General features: G+C 34.5%; 3 protein-coding genes across 7 annotated transcripts; 1 reads left to right on the top strand and 2 right to left on the bottom strand.

Moving 5' to 3' along the window:
* The first annotated feature begins 618 nt into the window (after window positions 1-618).
* Window positions 619-11,326, top strand: LOC118043311 (ribonuclease E/G-like protein, chloroplastic). Of its 5 annotated transcripts, XR_012167920.1 has the most exons (16): window positions 623-934; window positions 1,012-1,103; window positions 1,241-1,431; window positions 1,936-2,188; window positions 2,276-3,402; window positions 3,558-3,875; window positions 3,987-4,028; window positions 4,577-4,701; window positions 6,658-6,805; window positions 7,356-7,428; window positions 8,319-8,431; window positions 8,724-8,843; window positions 9,011-9,166; window positions 9,840-10,154; window positions 10,329-10,541; window positions 10,636-11,326. XR_012167920.1 is itself a non-coding variant. In XM_035051295.2 (14 exons), the coding sequence occupies exons 1-14, from the start codon at window positions 846-848 to the stop codon at window positions 10,017-10,019; spliced, it is 3,027 nt and encodes a 1,008-aa protein (XP_034907186.1). In that variant the 5' UTR covers window positions 623-845; the 3' UTR covers window positions 10,020-10,293. The 5 variants fall into 5 exon arrangements, 3 of the variants coding, with proteins under 3 accessions (XP_073260685.1, XP_034907186.1, XP_034907392.1); XR_012167919.1 differs by having other exon boundaries at window positions 10,329-11,326; XM_035051295.2 differs by lacking the exons at window positions 10,329-10,541; window positions 10,636-11,326 and having other exon boundaries at window positions 9,840-10,293.
* Window positions 11,327-11,475: 149 nt separating this feature from the next.
* LOC118043555 (uncharacterized) lies at window positions 11,476-13,657 on the bottom strand. Its single transcript, XM_035051603.2, has one exon. The coding sequence runs from the start codon at window positions 13,440-13,442 to the stop codon at window positions 11,709-11,711; it is 1,734 nt and encodes a 577-aa protein (XP_034907494.1). The 5' UTR covers window positions 13,443-13,657; the 3' UTR covers window positions 11,476-11,708.
* Window positions 13,658-15,437: 1,780 nt separating this feature from the next.
* Window positions 15,438-17,953, bottom strand: LOC118043643 (U-box domain-containing protein 45). The gene is made up of 2 exons (XM_035051709.2): window positions 17,543-17,953; window positions 15,438-16,514 (listed from the first exon to the last, which is right to left on the bottom strand). Exons 1-2 carry the CDS (start codon window positions 17,854-17,856, stop codon window positions 15,689-15,691), a joined length of 1,140 nt encoding a protein of 379 aa, XP_034907600.1. The 5' UTR covers window positions 17,857-17,953; the 3' UTR covers window positions 15,438-15,688.
* Window positions 17,954-20,693: the final 2,740 nt, after the last annotated feature.

The raw sequence follows: 20,693 nt of genomic DNA, 5'->3' as shown, positions 1-20,693 counted from the left end.
CCGATCGTTGGATCAGACTGAGATTTTATAAGCAATATTCAGACGTATTGCTCAGACTACTTAGATAACTTCAAGAAATTATAAAAATTAAATTATAAAAAACTTTTATATCCATAGTAATTCAAAAAATAAAACTTTACCCAATTTCTATTCATATAATATATTTTGAAGTTTAATGAATAATTATTTTCATTTTGTTTCCAAAGACACACTTAACCTTGCCTTGACTTGCTCTTTTTTTTTTTTTTTTTTTAATTTCAAGATTCAACGCTTATTTTGTTGAATCTCCTTTTAATTTTATATTTTATTTTTTTTATTATATAACTAAATTGAAAAGTAAGTTATTTAACTTATTGGATATGTTTGGTAAATATAATGTATTATTATTTCAATGTTTAATAAAAAATAATTAAATTTTTTTTTTATATTAATTTTTTTTATCGAATCCATAGTAAACAAGCATGACTTAAACCCTTATATTGGGTTCATAACTATTTTAACACTGCATTTTTGAATTAGATGAAAAAACAAAAAGTCTCGCTCGTGTACACAATGGTAACACGTGTGATACACAAGGCGCCAAGCTAATTTTATCATCACCATCATCAGCTTCCTTCCTCTGTATTCACAAAATCCCTTTATATTCTATTTTCTATCCATCCGCAGACCACAATTTCAAGTTTTCCTGTTAAATGACAAAACAACCCAAATCGCCACTCCCAAATTACAACCACCTTATCAGCCCCAATGCCTTCTTCTTCTTCTTCTTTGCTTCTTCTTCAACCCTACAGCCTGTGCTTCACCACTGAACTGCAACCAAACAAGAGGAGAGCTTCATCGTAATCATGGACATCTCCTCGGAGGCTCGGCCACCCCTCCACCTCCACCTCCACCGCCCACGCACGCCCTCATGCCACTTGTTTCATTTTTCACCGTAAGTTACTTCTAATTAATTTTCATTTTTTAGGAACTTTCAAAACCAGCTTCCATTTTACTCTTTAATTGAAGCAGGCATGGCTTGTCTCGAAGAAACGTTGTCTTTAAAATCGCGCAGAATCCTCCTCCTCCTCCCCCACCCGCCCATGCCATATCTGCAAAGAAAGGTTTTTTTTTTTTTTTTTTTTTCCAAATTTCAATGAATTATTGTGAATGCAGTTTCAATTATAGGCATTGTTGTTGGGCATAATCCTTTCTGCTACTTGTTAAAATGAATGGCTGATGTGATTTTTATTTTTCTCAGGAAATTATTCAAATAATACTGTTTGTCAAGAAGGATTATGTGAGCTAATTTGGACTGTAGAAGCTGATTTGGCACCTGGTCAGCTTCTTTACGTTACCGGGGATCCTGTTGTATTAGGCTGTTGGGATCCGGAAATGGCTATCTTAATGCATCCCATTTCACATCCAAACTTGTGGGAAGCTCAAGTCACGGTAATTTGAATCAAATATAATGATGTGAGGAATGGGCGTTCCCACTTGCTGACAAATGAAAATTCTTTAAAATCCCAGATAAGATAACTAATTATCAGATTTATTTTATTGATTTTTCATTTTAATTGTACAAGTATTCAAAATTTTATTTATTTGTTGGACGAAAAACAAGTCTCTTAAAATTTTTCATTTTTTTTTATCTGTTGTGTGATTTGTTTATTATAAGCACTACAAAGAGTCTGTCCTTGTGTTTATTGTGGATTCCATACATAAATAGTAGTGAGAAATATTAACTCCTTTTCTATGGTTGAGTTTTATTGAAACAATCTGGTATACGTGTGTACTGTTGACAGTATCCTGAAAACAAAAATATTGATCCATTTTGTGCGCGGCTTGACAGTATGCTCCTTACCTTTTCACTTGAGTTTGGTACGAGATACTTTATCAATTCTGAATTCTGCACTCGCTTCCTATCACCCAAAATCACCATTTTGTGTTCGGCAGGTACCTTGCGGTGTAAATTTCAAGTATAATTATTTTTTAAGAGAAAAAACATGGCCTTCATGCAATGTCACTTGGAGACCCGGACCTGAATTTTCTTTGTCAGTACCCGCAAGTGTAAAACAAGATAGAAAAATTATGGTGAGGGATTCATGGACTAAGTTTAATACTGAGAGGTCTCCAGATCATTTATGGGGTTCATGGATAGAGGAGAGATATCTACCATTGGAACCTTCAAATTGTGCTCCAACCAGAGGTAATATCCATATCTTGGCAATCTAGTATATCTAGATTCTTCCTTAACATGTTTCTGAACACTCAAATGCTTCCAGTGCTTTGACAGATGAACATGTGATTGCAAAAGACCTTCAGATTAATTTCAAAGAGCCAAAGGCATTCCTGAATGATCTCAAAGTCAACAATAAATCTTGCACCAACGATGAGGATTACCTAACAGCAACATATGATTGCCCAAACTCAGTTTTCCATGAAAGAGACCAACCTCTCGAGGAACCCTGGTTACTCCAATCACCTGTTATCTCTGTTGTCTTTAAGGACAAATTAACACAAGATGTGTCAAAAAATAGTGACACTGTGGAAGATGGTCTGAAGAAATTCAAGGTTAATGATCATGATCAGGGTATAAAAGTGAAAGACAAGTTGTCTGCTAATGGGAGCAATCTGAATTTGAAAGATGATTCAGTTTCTACTGTCATACTGATTAGTTCTTCAATATGTACAATGCAAAGGATAGCTGTATTGGAAGATGAGAAATTGGTTGAATTACTTCTGGAACCAGTTAAAAACACTGTGCTCTGTGATAGTGTGTATATAGGGGTGGTCACAAAACTTGTCCCCCACATGGGTGGTGCATTTGTAAATATTGGGAGCTCAAGACCTTCTCTTATGGACATAAAGCAAAACAGGGAACCATTCATATTCCCTCCATTTTTTCAGGGGAAAAAGAAAGGAGAAGTCAATGGTTCTGTGCTCAAAGCCTTTGAAGAGCATCCTGCTGCCCACGAAAATGAACACTCATCACATGATGTTGAAGTCATTGACGATGTTTCAGAATTTGTCTTTCATGGTGATTTGGCACCATTTCTGCATGATGATCACGAGGAGCATGAAGTTGATGATGATTTTGATGGTTCAGAAGTTAAGGAAAATGTTAATGGCAGTATAGTTGATTATGGTGAAGTGGATGCTGATTTTGAGCAGTTCCTCGATGGAAGGGAGCACCATTTGGAAGGTGACACTGTCAGCCGTTCTACAGTTGAAACAGAAGAACCTAACTATCCTCCAGTATCTCATCAAGATAGAAAGGATGCTAAGCATACATTAACTAGTGAAAACAAGTGGTCCCAAGTTCGTAAAGGCACAAAAGTTATTGTTCAAGTTGTCAAGGAGGGATTGGGTACAAAAGGCCCAACAGTGACTGCTTATCCAAAACTAAGAAGCAGATTCTGGGTATGTTCTGCCTAGCACAACACCCCCCCTCCCAATGAAATTTATTCGTCATTAAGTGCTTTTATTTTTTTCACTCCCCCCCCCCCCCCAAAATCTGTCATATTTTGAACTCGCTGTACTGTTTGCTTGCCTGAACTATTTTCCCTGCATTGAAGATATTGATCACACGATGCGATAGAATTGGGGTTTCCAAAAAAGTTTCTGGAGTTGAGCGTACACGCCTCAAAGTTATAGCAAAAACTTTGCAGCCACCAGGTTTTGGTCTAACTGTAAGAACTGTTGCTGCTGGTCATTCATTTGAGGAATTGCAGAAGGACTTGGAAGGTTTGCTTTCAACTTGGAAAAGTATAATGGAACATGCAAAATCTGCTGCTCTTGCTGAAGATGAAGGTGTTGAGGGGGCCATTCCTGTTGTACTGCACAGGGCAATGGGTCAAACGCTCTCTGTTGTCCAGGATTATTTTAGTGAAAAGGTAATTTACTTGCTTATTGCGACTCCTGCACCTGTATTCTTCTATATGACGGTTTACTATGTGTTAAGACTTCACACAATGATTCTATTCTTTATTACACTTCATCTCCAGGTTAGGAAAATGATGGTGGACTCTCCGAGGACGTATCATGAGGTATGCCATCGATTTCCTTACTAATTAGGAATCTACGAGTCTCTTGCTCATGCCTCTGCACACAAATGCTTTTACTTATTGTTTTCCCCTATGTTGCTAATTGATGGGGAAAGGGGTGAATGCCTGGGCACTCGTGATTGTTCTTGCATGGATATAGTTTTGCATTATGTTTGGTGTGGAAATGTTTGGTCTAATATATTCAACGAAAGAGGATTCTTATTAATTGTGGGCTTATAGGTATATGTCCATCGTTTAATTTCATATTATATTCTCTAACTGCTATATTTAGGAGAATTTAAGAAGTGGAGTTAATTCCAAACAGCTATAGTTGGCTAAAACTCTCTTGCATCTAATTGATAAACGTAACATTAATCAGTTTGCTTCAATTGTGAAGGAGAAGTACTTTATCAAGTTACTATCATTCCTATCTTTATCTTATTGGAATGCTGTAATATAACCAATTTCTGAAAATTAATTATACATGTTACAGCTTTTTCTTCTTTGCATTGAAACATGTAATGTCACTTTTGTATGCTTTCTTTCCGCAGGTTACTAACTACCTCCAGGAAATTGCTCCTGATCTTTGTGGACGAGTCGAGCTGTACAATAAAAGAACTCCTCTTTTTGATGAATTCAAAATCGAAGAAGAGATCAATAATATCCTTAGTAAAAGGTGAGGATTCATTGATGTCACTTTTGTGGTCACATGTCTTTTGTGGCTGGTTCATGGTAATGTTTGTTCCAATAGAGCTCTTAGACATATCTAGTTTTTTTACTCATGCTACGTTGTAGGTCGGGTCTTTATTTTTTTTCAACGTTAAAAAAAATATAAAGACGATAGGAAGTCAAAAATTAGATTCACAGCAGCTGAAACGTGTCTAAAATAGTTATATGTTGATATATTGGATGACATTTTTTTTCAAAAAATATTGAGATGACAATATATTGGATCAGCTCGGGTCAACCATTAATCTATGATCTGGAGTATGAGATCGTGATAAAACTATTGAACCCATATTGAAACAAATTAGGAAGTTCAATTATAATGAACCAAATATTGAAGGCTGAAAGCGAGAAAAAATTAAATTTAAAAAAATGATAAAAAAATTGACTCGAGCAAACTTATATTCGTGGTTGGCACAATGTCGCGTGTCGGGCCAAATCTTGTTGAACTTCTGAAGAAAATAGTTCAAGCCATGCTAGGGTTTCTGAAAAAGTAAAAAAAAAAAAACGAGACTAGGATCAATTGAGTTTAATAAGTTCAATTAATTTAATAATATAAAAAAGGCAACTCTAATGTAATAATATAAAAAACCATGCAATCCCAGTTGAATCTTCTAAACCTGAGTTGATATTTCAAATTCACAACCTTTGAAATCATAGATCCAGGCTCAATTAAGTTGAATTTTCAACAAATTTAACATTGAAAGATGAAATAAATAAAAAATCTTAATCTAAAAAATTTACCGAAGCAAAAAAATAATAATAAAAAAGCAATAAAAAGAATGAGTATCAAATATGGAAGAAAAAAATAAAGGGTGAAATTAAAAAAAAATAATTCAAAAACTATCTTGAATAAAAAAACAACAATAAAAAAAATAATGATTAAATTCGACAAACTACAATATTGAAGGAGAATGAAATTGAAAAAAAATCCAATTTTAGAAATTAGTTAAAATAAAACAAATAGGAATAAAAAAAGGAGTGGCCAAATCCAAAAAAACAAAAACTTGAAGGGTTGATCTGCAAATTTGAAGGGTTAAGCATGGATTTCTAAGAAGAGAGAGAAAATAAGGAAAAAAAGAAAAGGTTGTCGATGTTGAACCAGAGATCTGTTGACCACATGTGTCATCTAAAGAGGAAGAGGACATTGAAATGAATTGAATAACGTGGTGGAACAATGGTTTAGACTACAAGAGTCAACCACATGCGTCGCTTGTATGCGGCGAGCGATTGATGCATGTGTCAATAATTTTTTTGGTTTTTTTTTCAATTTAGTAAAACATCACATTGCCTCTAGGACCAAATAAGTATTATGAAAAACCATTGTGAAATGACGAATAAGCCATTGTAGTCAAGCTTTGAGAATTTTGATTTTAAAGGCAATAAAGTCATTACATTGTGCTTAAAAAAGTGAAATAGTAAAAAAGCTTCTAGACTATGGTTAATTGTTTTTTTTTCTTTCAAAGGTAATCAAGTAAAAATTATGAAAAGACCAAGATACCTCTAAACAATTATAGAATGACAAATGAACACTATAAAAAGACTAAATGCCGTTTCTTTATGATGTTTTTGAAGGGCAAGAATGCAAATCCATTGTTCCAATCCATCATGGATACTTTTCCCACCCCATGTCAATTAGGTTCTGGTAATTCTTCAATAGCTTCTCCTTCGACTTAGGGTTTCTCATGGTTATCTTTGCCACAAGCCTAAATGTGTAATGAGTTGAAAAATCATGATCCTGTTAAGTGGGTAGCACCATCTATTTGTAGCCATTTCAAATCCGCTCACCTAAAATGGCTAATCCTCTATATATGGCGTTTTAAATCTACATGGCCTACGTTTTTTATGGAGCTTCGATGTATCTCTTTCTGATGCTATTGATCTCTACTGCATCTCTTTTCTTTAGGGTTCCACTGTCTAGTGGAGGTTCTCTGGTGATTGAACAAACAGAGGCATTAGTCTCAATTGATGTGAATGGGGGACATGTAATGCTTCGTCAAAGGACTTCACAAGAGAAAGCCATTCTAGATGTCAACCTTGCAGCTGCAAAACGAGTATGTTAGACACTGAAAATGACCCCCACTTTATATAAATAATCTTTGTGTTTGGTTCAAACAGGTTAGTTTCTTCGTTGGCATTTATACTTGTACTGGCATAATTGATTATGGATCCAGAAATTCTTTTTGTGGTTCAATTTTATCAGTTGATTTCTCTCTATTTAAAAGTGCAAAGATCTGTTACTACTTTTTGGGTTTCTTCCATTCCATTCAAATTAGTTTTGAAATTCTGCTGGTAATTGCGTTTATCATAGTGGTTACCAAAATCAATTTTTAGAAATGACTATCTTTTCCATTGCTTAATCAGTGATGCGAACACAGTCAAGAAACTAACATAGCATGATAAGTGAATTTTTCGCATTTGCCACTGGAGGGGGTCGAAAGGAAAAATGAACCGTTTTTTGTATACATGGGCATGTGTGATTTGAAAGACTCTGGGTAAAGTTTGATGATTTTCTATTAGGATAAACTATCTGATTATGCTGTCTATATTATGTTCAGTAAACCCTTGCATAAGTAGTATTTTAACAGAAATTATGCATTTCAGATTGCAAGGGAGTTACGGCTGAGAGATATTGGTGGTATCATTGTAGTAGACTTCATCGATATGGCAGATGAATGTAAGTTGAATCCATGTACTCTGGTTCCTTGCATGTCAATTATCTTAGGATCCAGGGCAATAGATGCAGGGGTTAGACCTGCTATATCAAATTTGTGGATTATCTTGAAATCTGCAATATCAATTTGTGATTTTCAAACCATATTGTATTTCTTTCTGCTGTTATAAGAGCAAACAAACCACTCCCATCATGTTAGATAGGAGTTCTGCGGTTGTTGATGATTGTGATAGTTAAGATATTTTGTCTATTTTTAATAGAGAAAATGGTTACTTTTCCAATGCTGCTATATTACCACCATGATATAGAAATCAAAACCAAGGAAATACCCGATTGTTACTGGCTTGCTCAGCTAGTGATCGGGGCTTTTGCACTAATCTAATTCAAATGTTCATCTGAAAACACCCACTTCAGTTCACCTGGGAACACACTGGTGAAAGAGCATATGAGAATAAAGGAAAGAGTTGTCCAATGACCTCCATACTGAACTTGAATCTTACTCTAAGGTCTCAGGTAACTTTTTCAGAGCGTATGAGATTAGTTTGCAAGGGCAAATACTGCTGATAGATTACATGTTGACCTCTTGATAAGCTCTTTCCAACAAGAGTGAATCAATTATATTTAATAAAGGAACAGTTTAGAAGAAACATTGTGCTTGCTGTGAACTATGTTCGATAGCATTTACAACATAGGAGATTTTAGGCCATCAATAATAAGGATTAGTGTGAGTTGCTGTTGTAAGAGCTTAAGTGAGACATTTGCAATCTGCTCTTTCTTTAAGGATTCGAATTTCTTCTATGGGAAGTTTAGGAGAAATATCTTACTTCCTGTTATTATCATGCAAAGTGAATACCTATTCCTTTTTTTTTTTCTTTCCCGGCTATGCTTTGCAGCAAATAAGAGACTAGTTTATGAAGCAGTGAAGAGAGCTGTTGAGAGAGACCGGTCAACAGTGAAGGTTTCTGAATTGTCAAATCATGGACTGATGGAAATAACAAGAAAGAGGGTATGTCCTGCTACTGTATATGGTTATCTTCTTTAAGGCATGTTAACAGCATCAAAGACACACAACTGAGCCTTGTTCCATCCTATTGAAATCGAGCAGAATTCTGAGATTATAAATATACAGAAAAATCTTTATTTATGAGGAATTCCACTTCAACTGATATGGAAACTATCTTGTCAAAGATAATTGAGCTCGCTATAATTTATTTGGATGTGATGATGTCTTGGCTCGGTGCTAGACCTAGTTCAACTGATATTAACAGTTACATCTGTTAATGCATTATGTTGGACAGGTTCGACCCAGTGTGACATTTATGATCAGTGAACCATGCACTTGCTGTCATGCGACTGGCAGAGTTGAAGCCTTAGAAACCTCCTTTTCTAAGATTGAACAAGAAATTTGCCGTTCGCTTGTAAGTATAGTTTTTAGTATCACATAAAACTCTTCTTATCGAGTCTCCATTGCTCTGTGGGTGTGGTGTGGCAACTCTTTGTTGCACCATGGGACTACCATGGTTTAAGACCTACAAAAAGCCATTCTTATAATTGCTATTATCACTTTGATCACTTTTTTCTCCAGGCAACGATGGACCAGAAGGCAGACCATGAAAACCCAAAGACCTGGCCAAGATTTATGTTGAGGGTTGACCATCACATGTGTAACTACCTAACTTCAGGAAAAAGGACAAGGCTTGCAGTCTTGAGTAGTTCCCTCAAAGTTTGGATTCTTTTGAAGGTATGCTCCATCAGGGATTACTTTTCTATATTCCTTTTCCGAAACTTTCACAAGAGTGAGATCTGTGGGTATTCTGCACTTTGAAAACTTTCAGTAGTTCCTACACACTATTGAAAATTTTGCACTGACCATTTGCTTGGCATTAAATTGAGTTTCTGCTTACGCTGTAGCATTGTTTACAATAGACAACATGCATTGGGCCTCTGGTTTCATCTCTTAATTTAGGAAATGGGGTTGCCCTTCTATCTTCAACTTCCTCACGAAATTGAACTGTTTGAAGGAGATGGACATATATGTCTGATCAATACAACCATATCAAATCTCATAAATTATGGTGTTAAAAGAGGCCATGGCTAAGCTACATCTTACCATTAACCAGGACAGTGGAATGAAAGAACTCTTTCTTCATCAAGTTCTGTTTTGGGGTTTCAAATGTAATTCGTAATACGCTTTTGCAAGTGTAATGAATAGCTTATATGTCTGCGGCAAAACAACGTATTAATTGAATGCAGGATGGAACTTCTCAAAGTGTAAAGTCACTGGTTTTGAATTCTTTTTTTTTTTTTTTTTTCACAAAGGTTTACCAGTTTTGTTGTAGACTATGAGTAAATGCACCTTAGGTTGATCTTTGCAAATAACGTAAAAATCCTGAATGCTAATGCCAACTTGTCAGGTTGCTAGAGGTTTTACTAGAGGAGCATTTGAGGTGAAGCACTTCACAGATGACAAAACAAACAAAGATCAGCAACAGGTTGCTATATCAGTGCTCCGGCAAGCAGAGGCAAGAGCTAAAAAATCTGGAGGGAAAGTAACACTTGTTCCTGTGAAAAAAGGAAAGGCTGGTCGCAAATGAGGCTCCCATCGGACTTTCCATTCTGTACTAACATGCAATTCTTTGTATAATGTAGAGAGAAGCTGGGGAGGCATGTTTTATGCTTGCATTTTGGTGCCCTTCTTGGCCGATGGTGGACATAATATGTCTAAAAGGGTAATTCCTAGCCGATTCCAATCTGCCTTTCATTTTACTATTGAATTCCAACCAATTTTGTTCAAAGAACACATCTTTATTTCTTGTGTTTCATTATTATTAACCAAAGAAATCAGAAGCTAGTATTGTTTTGTTTCCATCCACCGAATAAAGGCTTCTCCTGTTCTCTAACAGCTAATGCTCAGAGACAATGCATCTTGGCATGCCCCCCTTTGCCTCCCCAATGGGGACACTGACACAACAGGACATCAACAACTAATAGAGAAAAAATAATTATCCTCCATGATTTCTCCATAAAATTCTACGTTCTTGGAAGCAAGATCATATGACCTAGGTATGTAAATGCCCCATGTCTAAACACTCAAGGCCACATATGCACCAGTCCATGTAAGAACACACAACCATACATAATATTCACTCTCCTAAGCTTTTCTTGGTTATACTTTCATTTTTCTTACATTTACATATTTAAACATTAAAGGAGGTGATCAGCCCAGACACTTCAATCCGAGACAAGACAGCCGTGAAAAGGCCAAAATTAATCTGAATTCTTTACAATTTCATCAACTTTGATTCATAACTTGTTGGGAGACTGTAAAAGTCTTTTATCATATTCCAATCGGGCATCGACAAATGATTGAGTTGAGTCCTGCCTCGACAAATGCAAGGGTTTATCTGAATATTTTCTTCTTTTTCGAAACTTTTGGATCAGTGGTGTCCTCAATTTATTATTTCTTGCACGCCGCACATCCTGGTTCAGAAGCCATTGAAGCAAGTAAATTTGTTAGGGTCGATTCCCCAAGCAATATTTGATATGAATCTGGTCTCTTCTGGATCTAAGATTTTGAGTTTCCAAAAATTATCAATCCAGCAAACATAAGATCAGCTAGAGCTACAAGAAATGACACCCGCTAACATGTAGTAGAGGAAAAACTCACATTTAAAACCACATTACCTTCCAGATTCTCGTCTACTTGAATTGCCACAAAAAACACTGAATTGAAATGTATTATGGGATGATTGAGAAGTATATATTTCAAAAATATTTTTTATTTAAAAATATATCAAAATAATAATTTTTTTAATTCATATTAATACATCAAGCAGATCTAAAAACACTAAAAAAAATTAATTTGAAGAAAAAAAAATTCAAGATTTGACAAAATGCAGCTCTAATCTCAATTCCATACATGTCTACAAGTGTGATTCTAACCATTCTCTAATAGAAAAAAATAAATAGCAAATATTATCTTTGACAAGCTCGATCTCAATTCCAAACATGTCTACAAGTGGGATTTTAACCATTCTCTGATAGCAAAAATTAAATAAAAAATAAATAGCAAATATTATCTTCGACAAGGTGAGAAGACATGGCATGATTGTTCACAAAGAGTGGAATGAAACAAAAACAAGTAACGAGACACAGATGATACTACTAGCTGATATTGTTCTACATTCTACAAATCTCATAAAGTGCCAGAACTATAAATAAGGTTTTGGAGTTCCTCGAAGCAGCAAAGATGATGCTAAAAGTACAAGTGGATATACCAACAATTAACTGGCAGCAGCACTGCAAGTGTTGACACCATCTTTGCAATCGTTTGTGAGATCATTGAAAGTCTCGATCTGCTTTTTCCCTCTCAAGAAGACTTCTGTGTCAACAGAAATCCTCATATAACCATCAAATTCAACTGGAACACCTTTGTTAAGGGCCTTCGTCTCCGAATACCACTCGCTGTTCTCGTCCCAGAGATCTTTATACTCATCGAGAAAATGGGTAGTATACTTGTCCTTTAAAGGGTCAAAGAAGGATGTGTCAGGCTCATTTGTGGCAATGTAGACGTGCCTCCCCTCTTCAAGTTTGTTAGCCAAGGTTGAGAGAAGCGCGTCGGGAGAGGTATCTGCTGCAAGATTAGGCCACAGCTCCTTGTTCCTTGCCTTCTCCCCTCTCTCAATATGAACAGCATCATAATCCCAGTTCAATTTCGAGGCAATTGTACTCACAATATCCATCAACCTCCTTGATTTCCATATCAGATGCCACGGCCTTTGAATGACAGCCTCGGTCTCTCCTTCACACACTCTGTACCAGTAATTATCAGGTTCAACAGATCCAAACTTCCTCATGATCAAAGTATCTTTTACACTTGTAAGCTTCATAGGCGTGACCCTGACATCCTCGACGAGATGAAGACTCAACCGGTCCTTTTTATGCCATTTACCCCAATCATCCCAAAACTGAGAGTGGTCCAAAACCGATGCAGCTTCCCTCAAATGCTCAAAATCAAAATAAAACCTAAAATCTTTTGCTTCCTCATCCTGGTTTGAAGAAGAGTACATCCAATTCAAACAAAGAGACAGATCCATGACCAGTGTCCGATTCAGATACTGTGCTTCACCCAAAGCACACAAGAAACTCCACAGGTAATGATTCATACTCTTACATCTATCACCTCCACCATTATAAAGCAAATACTTCCCGCGACTAAACGAATTCTCCGACTCAACCACCGGAAGCGCGTCATTCACAGTCTCCCCAACAACAGGCAACAAGGGCTGTCCCGCTTCTTGTTTCCCTGGTGGTTTCTCAAACCCAGGTTTCTGATTCTTCTTCCTCTTCCTAGCATTCACACCCGAATGATAGTCCCCAATCCCCACAACACTAAGCGTACAATTCTCCGACCTAGCTATAACAAATCGCCTATAATCCTTATAAAAAGCAGCAGTTTTGCCTTCCTTGGGCCTAAACCTCCAACCCATATCACAAGTAGAATCATTAGACCCAGAAACAGGCTTCCCAAACCGATAAAAATGTATATCCTTAAACTCCTCAATCACCCTTTTCATCAACATATGAAACAATTCAGGATCCCTACAGTCCAAGGGACCTTCACAGGTCTCCGAAGCCGTCGTAGCGGCACCATCAGGATTAACATTACCATCATCAGCATTAACACTAGCAATGCTGGAGGTGGTGTCAACATCAGTAATGTTGATGAAATTGGAAAAAGCAGTCTGATTTGGGGCCATGAAATCCTCCCCAGTTCTGACAACAGTGTCGTCAGATTTGAAGGTGGCATTGGAATTGGAAGTGAGGAAACTAGTGATCTTTGTAGAAGGGTGAAACAAAGGGTCCTCGGGCTCGTAAGTAGCAGCGATGATGGTGAAAATGAGAACCCCGACAACAAAGAAAGTGAAGCAGAGATTTCCTATCATGGCTAGAGCATTTTGCCCTATGTTTTCTGGTCTGAAGCTTCCACTTCTTGATAACGTCGACCGACCCAGCATTTTTTTTTTTTTTCCTGTTTTTTTAACTAAAAATAATCTAACAGCTAGGTGTGCTTGCTACTAGTAGTAGTAGTAGTAGACGAAGAAGAAGAAATGGAGAGTGAAAAAAGACAGATGAGGGCGTAGATCTACAAAATCAAAGCAATGCGAAGAAGAAGAAGAAGAAGAAGGAGGAAAGTGAGATCTAAATCTAAATCTAAATATAATAATAAACTCACCCCAATGATTTTTTATGGAGCTTAGGAGGTGTTTGCGATACTTCTTCCTTTTTTTTTTTTAATAATTTTTATTTAAAATAATATTTTTTTTATTTTTATTTTGTATATTCATATATATTAAAATGATTTTAAAAAATTAAAATAAAATAAATCAATAAAATTTACTCCCAAACGGTAAATAAATAAATTTAAAGCATGAGATTATTTTTTCTTAAGAAATAAATAAATTAACCATTTAAAAGAAGTAGTGGGGGTGATGGAAAAGTCGTCGCATCGTATCAGCCTATGATGTTTCCACGTGGATCATCGATTGATGGACTGTTTTGAGTCTTCAGAAGTTTATTATTTATTTGTACATCTATACGAGCATAGAGCGGAGAGAGAATAAGACAACCACCGACAATGGCAAAGCTGTAAAACCACCCCATTTCTTAGGTTTTTCTCTCCCGTCTTTAATTAATTTAAAAATTGTATTCTCTAAAAATACAAAGAACTTACCAGCAATAAAGCTCTGGGATATGATAATTACTTTACCCTTTCTAACGTTGATGTCCTCAATGGAATTCTAAATTAATTTTAAATATAATAAAAAAATCTATTAATGTTATAACTATGTTTTTAAATATCGTGTTTTTTTAATTAAGACACAAATATATTATTTGCAATTAAAAAAATATATGAATTTTAAAATTAATAAATTGTTATTAGTGTTAACTAAAAACTTAAAATGAAAAGTTAATTCTTCTCTTTAAGATAAAAGACAAATATATAGGCAATTATATAACCCCTATTTTTTTAATTAATTTATTTATTTTATCTTTGATATTATTCATTTTTCCCAAGAACAAATAAATCTTATTTTTATAAATACTCACACAAATACAATTTATTTATATAAAATATATAAAAGGAGAAAAAATATAGATAAATTACAACAACTTCTTTGAAATATTATAAAAAATTTTAAAAAATATGAACTTAACAATTCAAAAAAAAAAAAAAAAAGAGGTTGATACAATCTAACTATCCCAACCTATAAAACGATTTTGAGTGCTTAAAATGATATAATTTTTAATAATTGAGTGTTTAATTTTTAATTCTGTTCAATATGTATATTTGATCTTCTTCTTTTTTCTCACAATAAAGTATTTAAGTGGATACATGTTAACCAGTATTAATGTGTTCATCACATCTAATATAATATTTAGAGCTAACATCATGACAACAAGTTAAGGTGAGGAAAATGTTTTTTTCTATAATAATAATAATAATAATAATTTTCTAATTTTCAACTAGGTTATGAAGAGGTTTATTTTTTTTTTTAATTTTTTTTTGCCATTTACATGTTGTCCTGTCAACAGAAAAGAAGGGCCCTATCCCTGCTCTGTGATCCTCAACGGGTAGTGAGCAATGCAAGCAATCGTCTCCTAGAAAGAAAGAACTCACAACTCACACCAGGTTCTTTGTGATCCATATATATGTTTTTGATTATTTTAATGTGTTAATATTAAAAATAATTTTTTAAAAATAAAAAAATATCATTAATATATATTTTAGCATAAAAAATTATTTAAAAAACAACCACTGCCATACTGCCAAACAAACTTGATCCGTAAAAAGCCTTCATGTCACTGCCCTTGCAAAATCACAGAGCTTGCAAACTGCAGAGTTTCTAATTTAAAGCCCCGCCACAACTATTTTGCTAACAAGGTATTGGATCAGAAGTACTTTGTGCTACATCTCCTAAATGATCATTGAGAGGAAATGTACATGCAACTCAGAAAAAAAGAAGATTTTCATATATACATGATCTTGCTCGCGATATACAACACACTGTTGAGGTCACAATTTCACTTCAAAAGAGTAGCTCATCCTAGTCAATTCTAAATCACTGTATTGCTTTGTTCATTCCAACTTTTTTCCATGGCGATACAAGATGGGCACAAGAGTTTTAACTGGCCAAACTAAATAAAGATTCAGATTAAAACTCTGACCTGTGTTACTTTCAAATTTCCAATTTGAACCGATTTATTTAGATGGAATCTTTGAAGGTGTACATGATGCGGCCCTATGCTGGATGCTGTTCATGCTGAGCTCCATACTTCTTTGAACCATGTCTTGTAGCAACCTCTTGGCAGTTTCAGCAGCTTTATCCGAGCCGTCAACTCGTGTAGCAATGTTGTAGACAATTCTCTCCAACACTGACGATGACAATCTCTTCTCCTGAGGTGTATCTCTGAGCAAGTCTAAAAGAGTACGAGCTCTATCTTGAGCTTTAGAGGTCCCCTCCACTGTCAGTCGCAGAAGACCTGGGATTGCACCCTCTTTAAGAATTAGTTCCCGGTACTTTTCTTTGCAGCTCTGGCACAAAGAGAGCAAAGCTCCAACAGCATGTTCTGTACTAACAAGTGATCCATCTTCAACAGTTTCTACTAACGTTAAAATCCCGCCATCTGAGTCTGTGATGGCAATTTGTCCTTCTTCAGAGTTTGAGAGGATTTCAAGCAGGGCTGTTGCTTTCTCGGCAAACTTGGAATATTTCTTGCATTCTTTGAGGAGGTTGATGAGAGGGGAAACTGCTTTACCATCCACAATAGGATGTGTATTCTCAGCACAGGAGGAGAGGTTGTGTAGGACCGTGACAGCATCAACTTTCCCTTGAACACTCCCAGAGCTGAGGATCTGAACCAGAAGAGGTGCAGCTCCAGAAGCTGCAATGATTGGTTTGTTAGGTTCAGCAGCCGACAGTGTCAAAATGGAAGCAGCAGCTAATTCCCTTAAACTACCATTCTGCAACTTGAGAAGTTCCACAAGCGGGGGGACAGCACCAGCTGTCACTATCTTCACCTTATTTCTGGTATACAAAACATATAAAATGGAATGAAATGGGATACAATGACTGCATATCTAAATGTCTTCTAAAGTATAGTACACCAGTTAACGAAGACAAATTGACTAAGGAAGGACATGAATTTCCCAAAGTAAGGAACTATCACATGAAAGAAAAATAGAGAACGAAATCAAGAAAATATCCAATTATAATCTGCAGATGTAATATTCTGTCACAGCTTACCATGACTGACCCAAAATTTCTTTGACCAGAAAACAGGTACTTAGTTCAATGGTGGAAAGGAGAAAAGGGTACTTCCTTCCTGATGCCAGAAGGCTACTGCTGTAGTTAAAAGGATATGACAAGAACATTAAAATTGAGGTCTGAATACCAAACCAGAACTATCATGGCCAGACTCGTTATGTCAGCGTGTAACTGAACCCAGTTCATCTTGTGATCAAAGAACTAACTCAAATATTGCTCTCTTGGTCCAGAAGCAAATGGTAATTTGATTTAAACAAAAAAAAAAAGTTGAGGCGTTGAGATTCAAAAGAGTGAATAATTCAAGTCGGAAAAGAACTGATCTTCAACCACTACCAATCCTCAACGAAAACCACCAAGAAAAAGAACCAATAAAGCCCTCTCCACTGGCATTCCATCTCCACACACAGTAATTAGTATATTAAAGAACACAACCGAAAGGAAAAGGTATTTAAATCGCTAAAATCTTCCAATTTTCTCCATTTTGGACCTCAAAAAACTTGCTTTATTTTTTGTTTTCCCATCACAAGACCCCAACACAACTAATCACCTAAGACATTCAATTCTTTCACTAGCTTCAAAACTCACGACTACAACAATAGATATATCAAGGATAGCTTTCACCTTTGATTCTTCATTTCTTCATCTATCAATAGTTGTCACTAAAATTAATTAACAATCATTAACAAAAATTAAAAGTAAGGAAAGGAAAGGCCCTGACTTTAATGGAAAACAGAAATAAGTAACATGACAAAAGAAAAAAGGAAAAGGGTAAGAGAGAAACGAGGTACCGTTCATTTCTAACAGCGAGATTGAGGAGAGCAAGAAGAGAGGCATGTCGGGCATCAAAGTTGGGAGAGAGAAGCATAAAAATGAGAGGCTGAATAACCCCAGCAGCTGCAAGTTTGGTGCGAGTCTTTGCAGATGATTTCCGGACGAGCTTCCTTATGTCTCTGGCCGCTTCTATTTGGGTTTTGAGATCTCCATTCATGAGTCTCTCTGATAATTCTACTATTTGGGTTTGCTTCCTCAGGTTCCATGCCTCTTCTTCTTGGTTACTCGATACTTTTACTGTTGTCTCCTCTTCTTCCTCTTCTTCGCCCATTGTTGTTGGTGTCTGTGACTCTGATGGAGGAGAAGGTTGCTTTTTCTTGGTTTTTGTTTATCCTTTTCGTTAATTAAGGTTTTGGTCTTGTCCGAAACGACCTGTAGTAAAGGACACCTTTCTTTCTTCCTATTTGTTTTTATAATAAGACAGGATATTAAAAAAAAAAAAAAAAAACATCAGTAATACACTATAGCACGATGGGAGCATTGGATTCAGATCATGCTTTTTTTTTTAGTCCTTTAAATTCTTTATATCACTTTTTTTTTCAATTTATTTAAAATTAAATTTGATAATTTATTCTAGTTAACCTCATATAAATTTCTTTGTAATGTCAAAAAAATATTCCACTATTGATGCTTAATTTGATAAAAACAAAAAACTAATTTTTATTAATTAAAATAATTAAAACTTTAGAGATTAAAATTGACTCTAAAACAAAAATTCAGTCTTTTTTTTTTTAACGGCACATGATGTATGTTTCAATTTACAAAGTGTTTTTTTTTTTCTTCATTGTTTTCTAAGGTTTTGCATTTTGATATAAAGTTTCATGTTGTTCGTGTTTTTATCCATGTATTGAAAAGATGAGAAAAAATCAATAGAAAATAAGAACAAGAGATATTTGTTAGTTGATCATATTCCAACGGAAAAAATAATTATTTTTTATATCTAAGAGTTTTATTTCATGAGAGGAGTTTCTTTAATAAGGAGAAATTTTTTATTTTTTAACTAATTAAATGTTGTTTAAAAGTTAGATAAGGTTTTATTGATCTTTATGATGATGTTTTCTAGATGTTTTTAGAGGAAAACAAAATGCTTGAAAATGATTTTTTATGACCAAAAGGGAGGGGAGATTTCGCTCGCCTTAGACGACTAGAATAAAACTAGTAGGTAACATGTTCTTTGCTATTTCAGACGACATGCTATCCATTTTTAAACAAAAAAGGCTTAAGCATGTGGGCTTGTGCTATTAGGTCCACACACCTGGCTTGATTTTTAATAGACCAAACATGTTGGGCCATACAGACTTGCATGTCTAGCCTACCTTTTGCATTTATATGTTTTTAAACTTGAATTTAACTTTTTAAAATTTAAGAACTAAAAAATATACTATATTAATGTGTTTATTTTTGAAAATTTAGATAGGTCATTTTAATGTTTTTTCTTATGTTTTACAAGCTTTTGGATTTATAAAAATAGTATATGTGCATGTTTGTATGTAGATAATGGGTTATAGGTTTTGAATCCTATGCATTTTAAGGATTTCGTGTTTATTGTTATTTCTAAAGGCCTAAGCATGTGTGCATGAGTGTATGTGGTTTGTATGAATAGGACTTAGGCCTTTAATTTGGGTTTTAATGCATTTTCTAGATTTTAGCAGATTCTATGTTTCTAAGTTTAGCATTTATCTGAAGAAGATTGCTTCGAATCCATGATTTCCATGTCGTTTTGATCAATTGTTGGTTCTTACGCATGTATATAAGCTTATTGATCATTAATCGAGGATTCTAAAGGCTTAAAAACACTAAAATATTGGTGTTGATTCTCATTTATATTTTTAACAAAATCAAATAATTGTGACGATTGGTTGTTTGTTGTAATGATTCAGTTTCAAAATTTTGCTTGAATGATAAGTGTACATGTCCCCATGTCTTTAATTCATTTCAATTTAAAATTTATAAGAAATTATGTTTTTATCTTATTTGATCCGTTTTCATTAGCTTCGGACCTTGTTTTCTTGTTTGTAAGTCGGGCCCACCAAGCCCAACCCACATAGTTGGGATGACCCATAAAACTTTAAGGGCTTGTTTAGCCCATCCCAATTTTGCAAGAGAAGAAAACCATATTTTTAGGACATATTTGGCAAACACGCCTCTAACCCTTACTATGCATTTTTCTCCTTTATATTTCTGAATTGTTAGCAAATAAACTGCAAATGATTTTCAAAAAATTCTGAAAAAATTTAGTGATCATTTAAAATTATTTATGGATCTCTTGTATGTTTTTCAATCATTTTATTTAATATTTGGATTGTAAACTTACACTATAAGATATTAATCCGGTATTAAATATGCTTGTTTTTTTTCTCTCCAAATTTTCAAAAAAATACAAACAAAATCCAAAATTGATTATTTAAAAAAAATACAAAAATACATTTTTTATTTGTGTGTATATAGAAAAATTCTAAGAATTCTCATACATATTTTATATATATAAAAAATAAAAATTGTATTTATATCATACTTTGAAAAATACAAAAATCAATTAGTGGGTATCATAATAAGTTTGTGATTATCTATTAGGATTTGAACACAATTTCAAAAACACCATAAAAATTAATTTGTTTAATTAATATTTGGGGTGTAAATTTTACAATATAATGCATATTCATGGTATTAAATTAAATGAGTTGACAAAAATAAAATATTAGGAGATAATTATAGACTTTAATATTTAAGGATATAAAGCTACATTATAAAGTATATGTCCCAGGTATTAAAGATATAAAATAAAAATAAATATACTATTAAAATTTAGGCCATAAAATGATTATATTTTAGTTTGATAAGGGAGAGACCTCCTTAATGAGGTGGGTCTATCTTGAACCCATTAAAAAAAAAAAAAGATTTCCTTACTCATGAGGATCTACCTCAAATCCATAAGATAAAAACTCTGTTATTGAGAAGGATATTTTTTGAATCTTAGATAAACAAATGAATAAAAAGATGACTTAGAAATAAAAATACAATCAATTAATGATGCAGCTTCTTATAGCTAGAGTGTCCTAGGGATGATACATTTTTCCTATATATAACTAGTTTTTTTTATCTAAATTT

Source organism: Populus alba, chromosome 14, assembly GCF_005239225.2.
Source record: "Populus alba chromosome 14, ASM523922v2, whole genome shotgun sequence".
NCBI classification, from domain to species: domain Eukaryota; kingdom Viridiplantae; phylum Streptophyta; class Magnoliopsida; order Malpighiales; family Salicaceae; genus Populus; species Populus alba.
The sequence above is the reverse complement of the archived record's forward strand: the minus strand, read 5'-3'. Positions and strand labels throughout refer to the sequence as shown.

Excerpts from the sequence above, each read along its gene's own strand:
- LOC118043311 (XM_035051295.2), top strand. The coding sequence starts at position 846 with ATGGACATCTCCTCGGAGGCTCGGCCACCCCTCCACCTCCACCTCCAC. Across the intron at positions 4,029-4,576 it reads CTCCGAGGACGTATCATGAG|GTTACTAACTACCTCCAGGA; the intron begins GTATGCCATCGA and ends TTCTTTCCGCAG. Across the intron at positions 4,702-6,657 it reads AATAATATCCTTAGTAAAAG|GGTTCCACTGTCTAGTGGAG; the intron begins GTGAGGATTCAT and ends TCTTTTCTTTAG.
- LOC118043555 (XM_035051603.2), bottom strand. The coding sequence starts at position 13,442 with ATGCTGGGTCGGTCGACGTTATCAAGAAGTGGAAGCTTCAGACCAGAA.
- LOC118043643 (XM_035051709.2), bottom strand. The coding sequence starts at position 17,856 with ATGGGCGAAGAAGAGGAAGAAGAGGAGACAACAGTAAAAGTATCGAGT. Across the intron at positions 16,515-17,542 it reads CTCGCTGTTAGAAATGAACG|AAATAAGGTGAAGATAGTGA; the intron begins GTACCTCGTTTC and ends TTTGTATACCAG.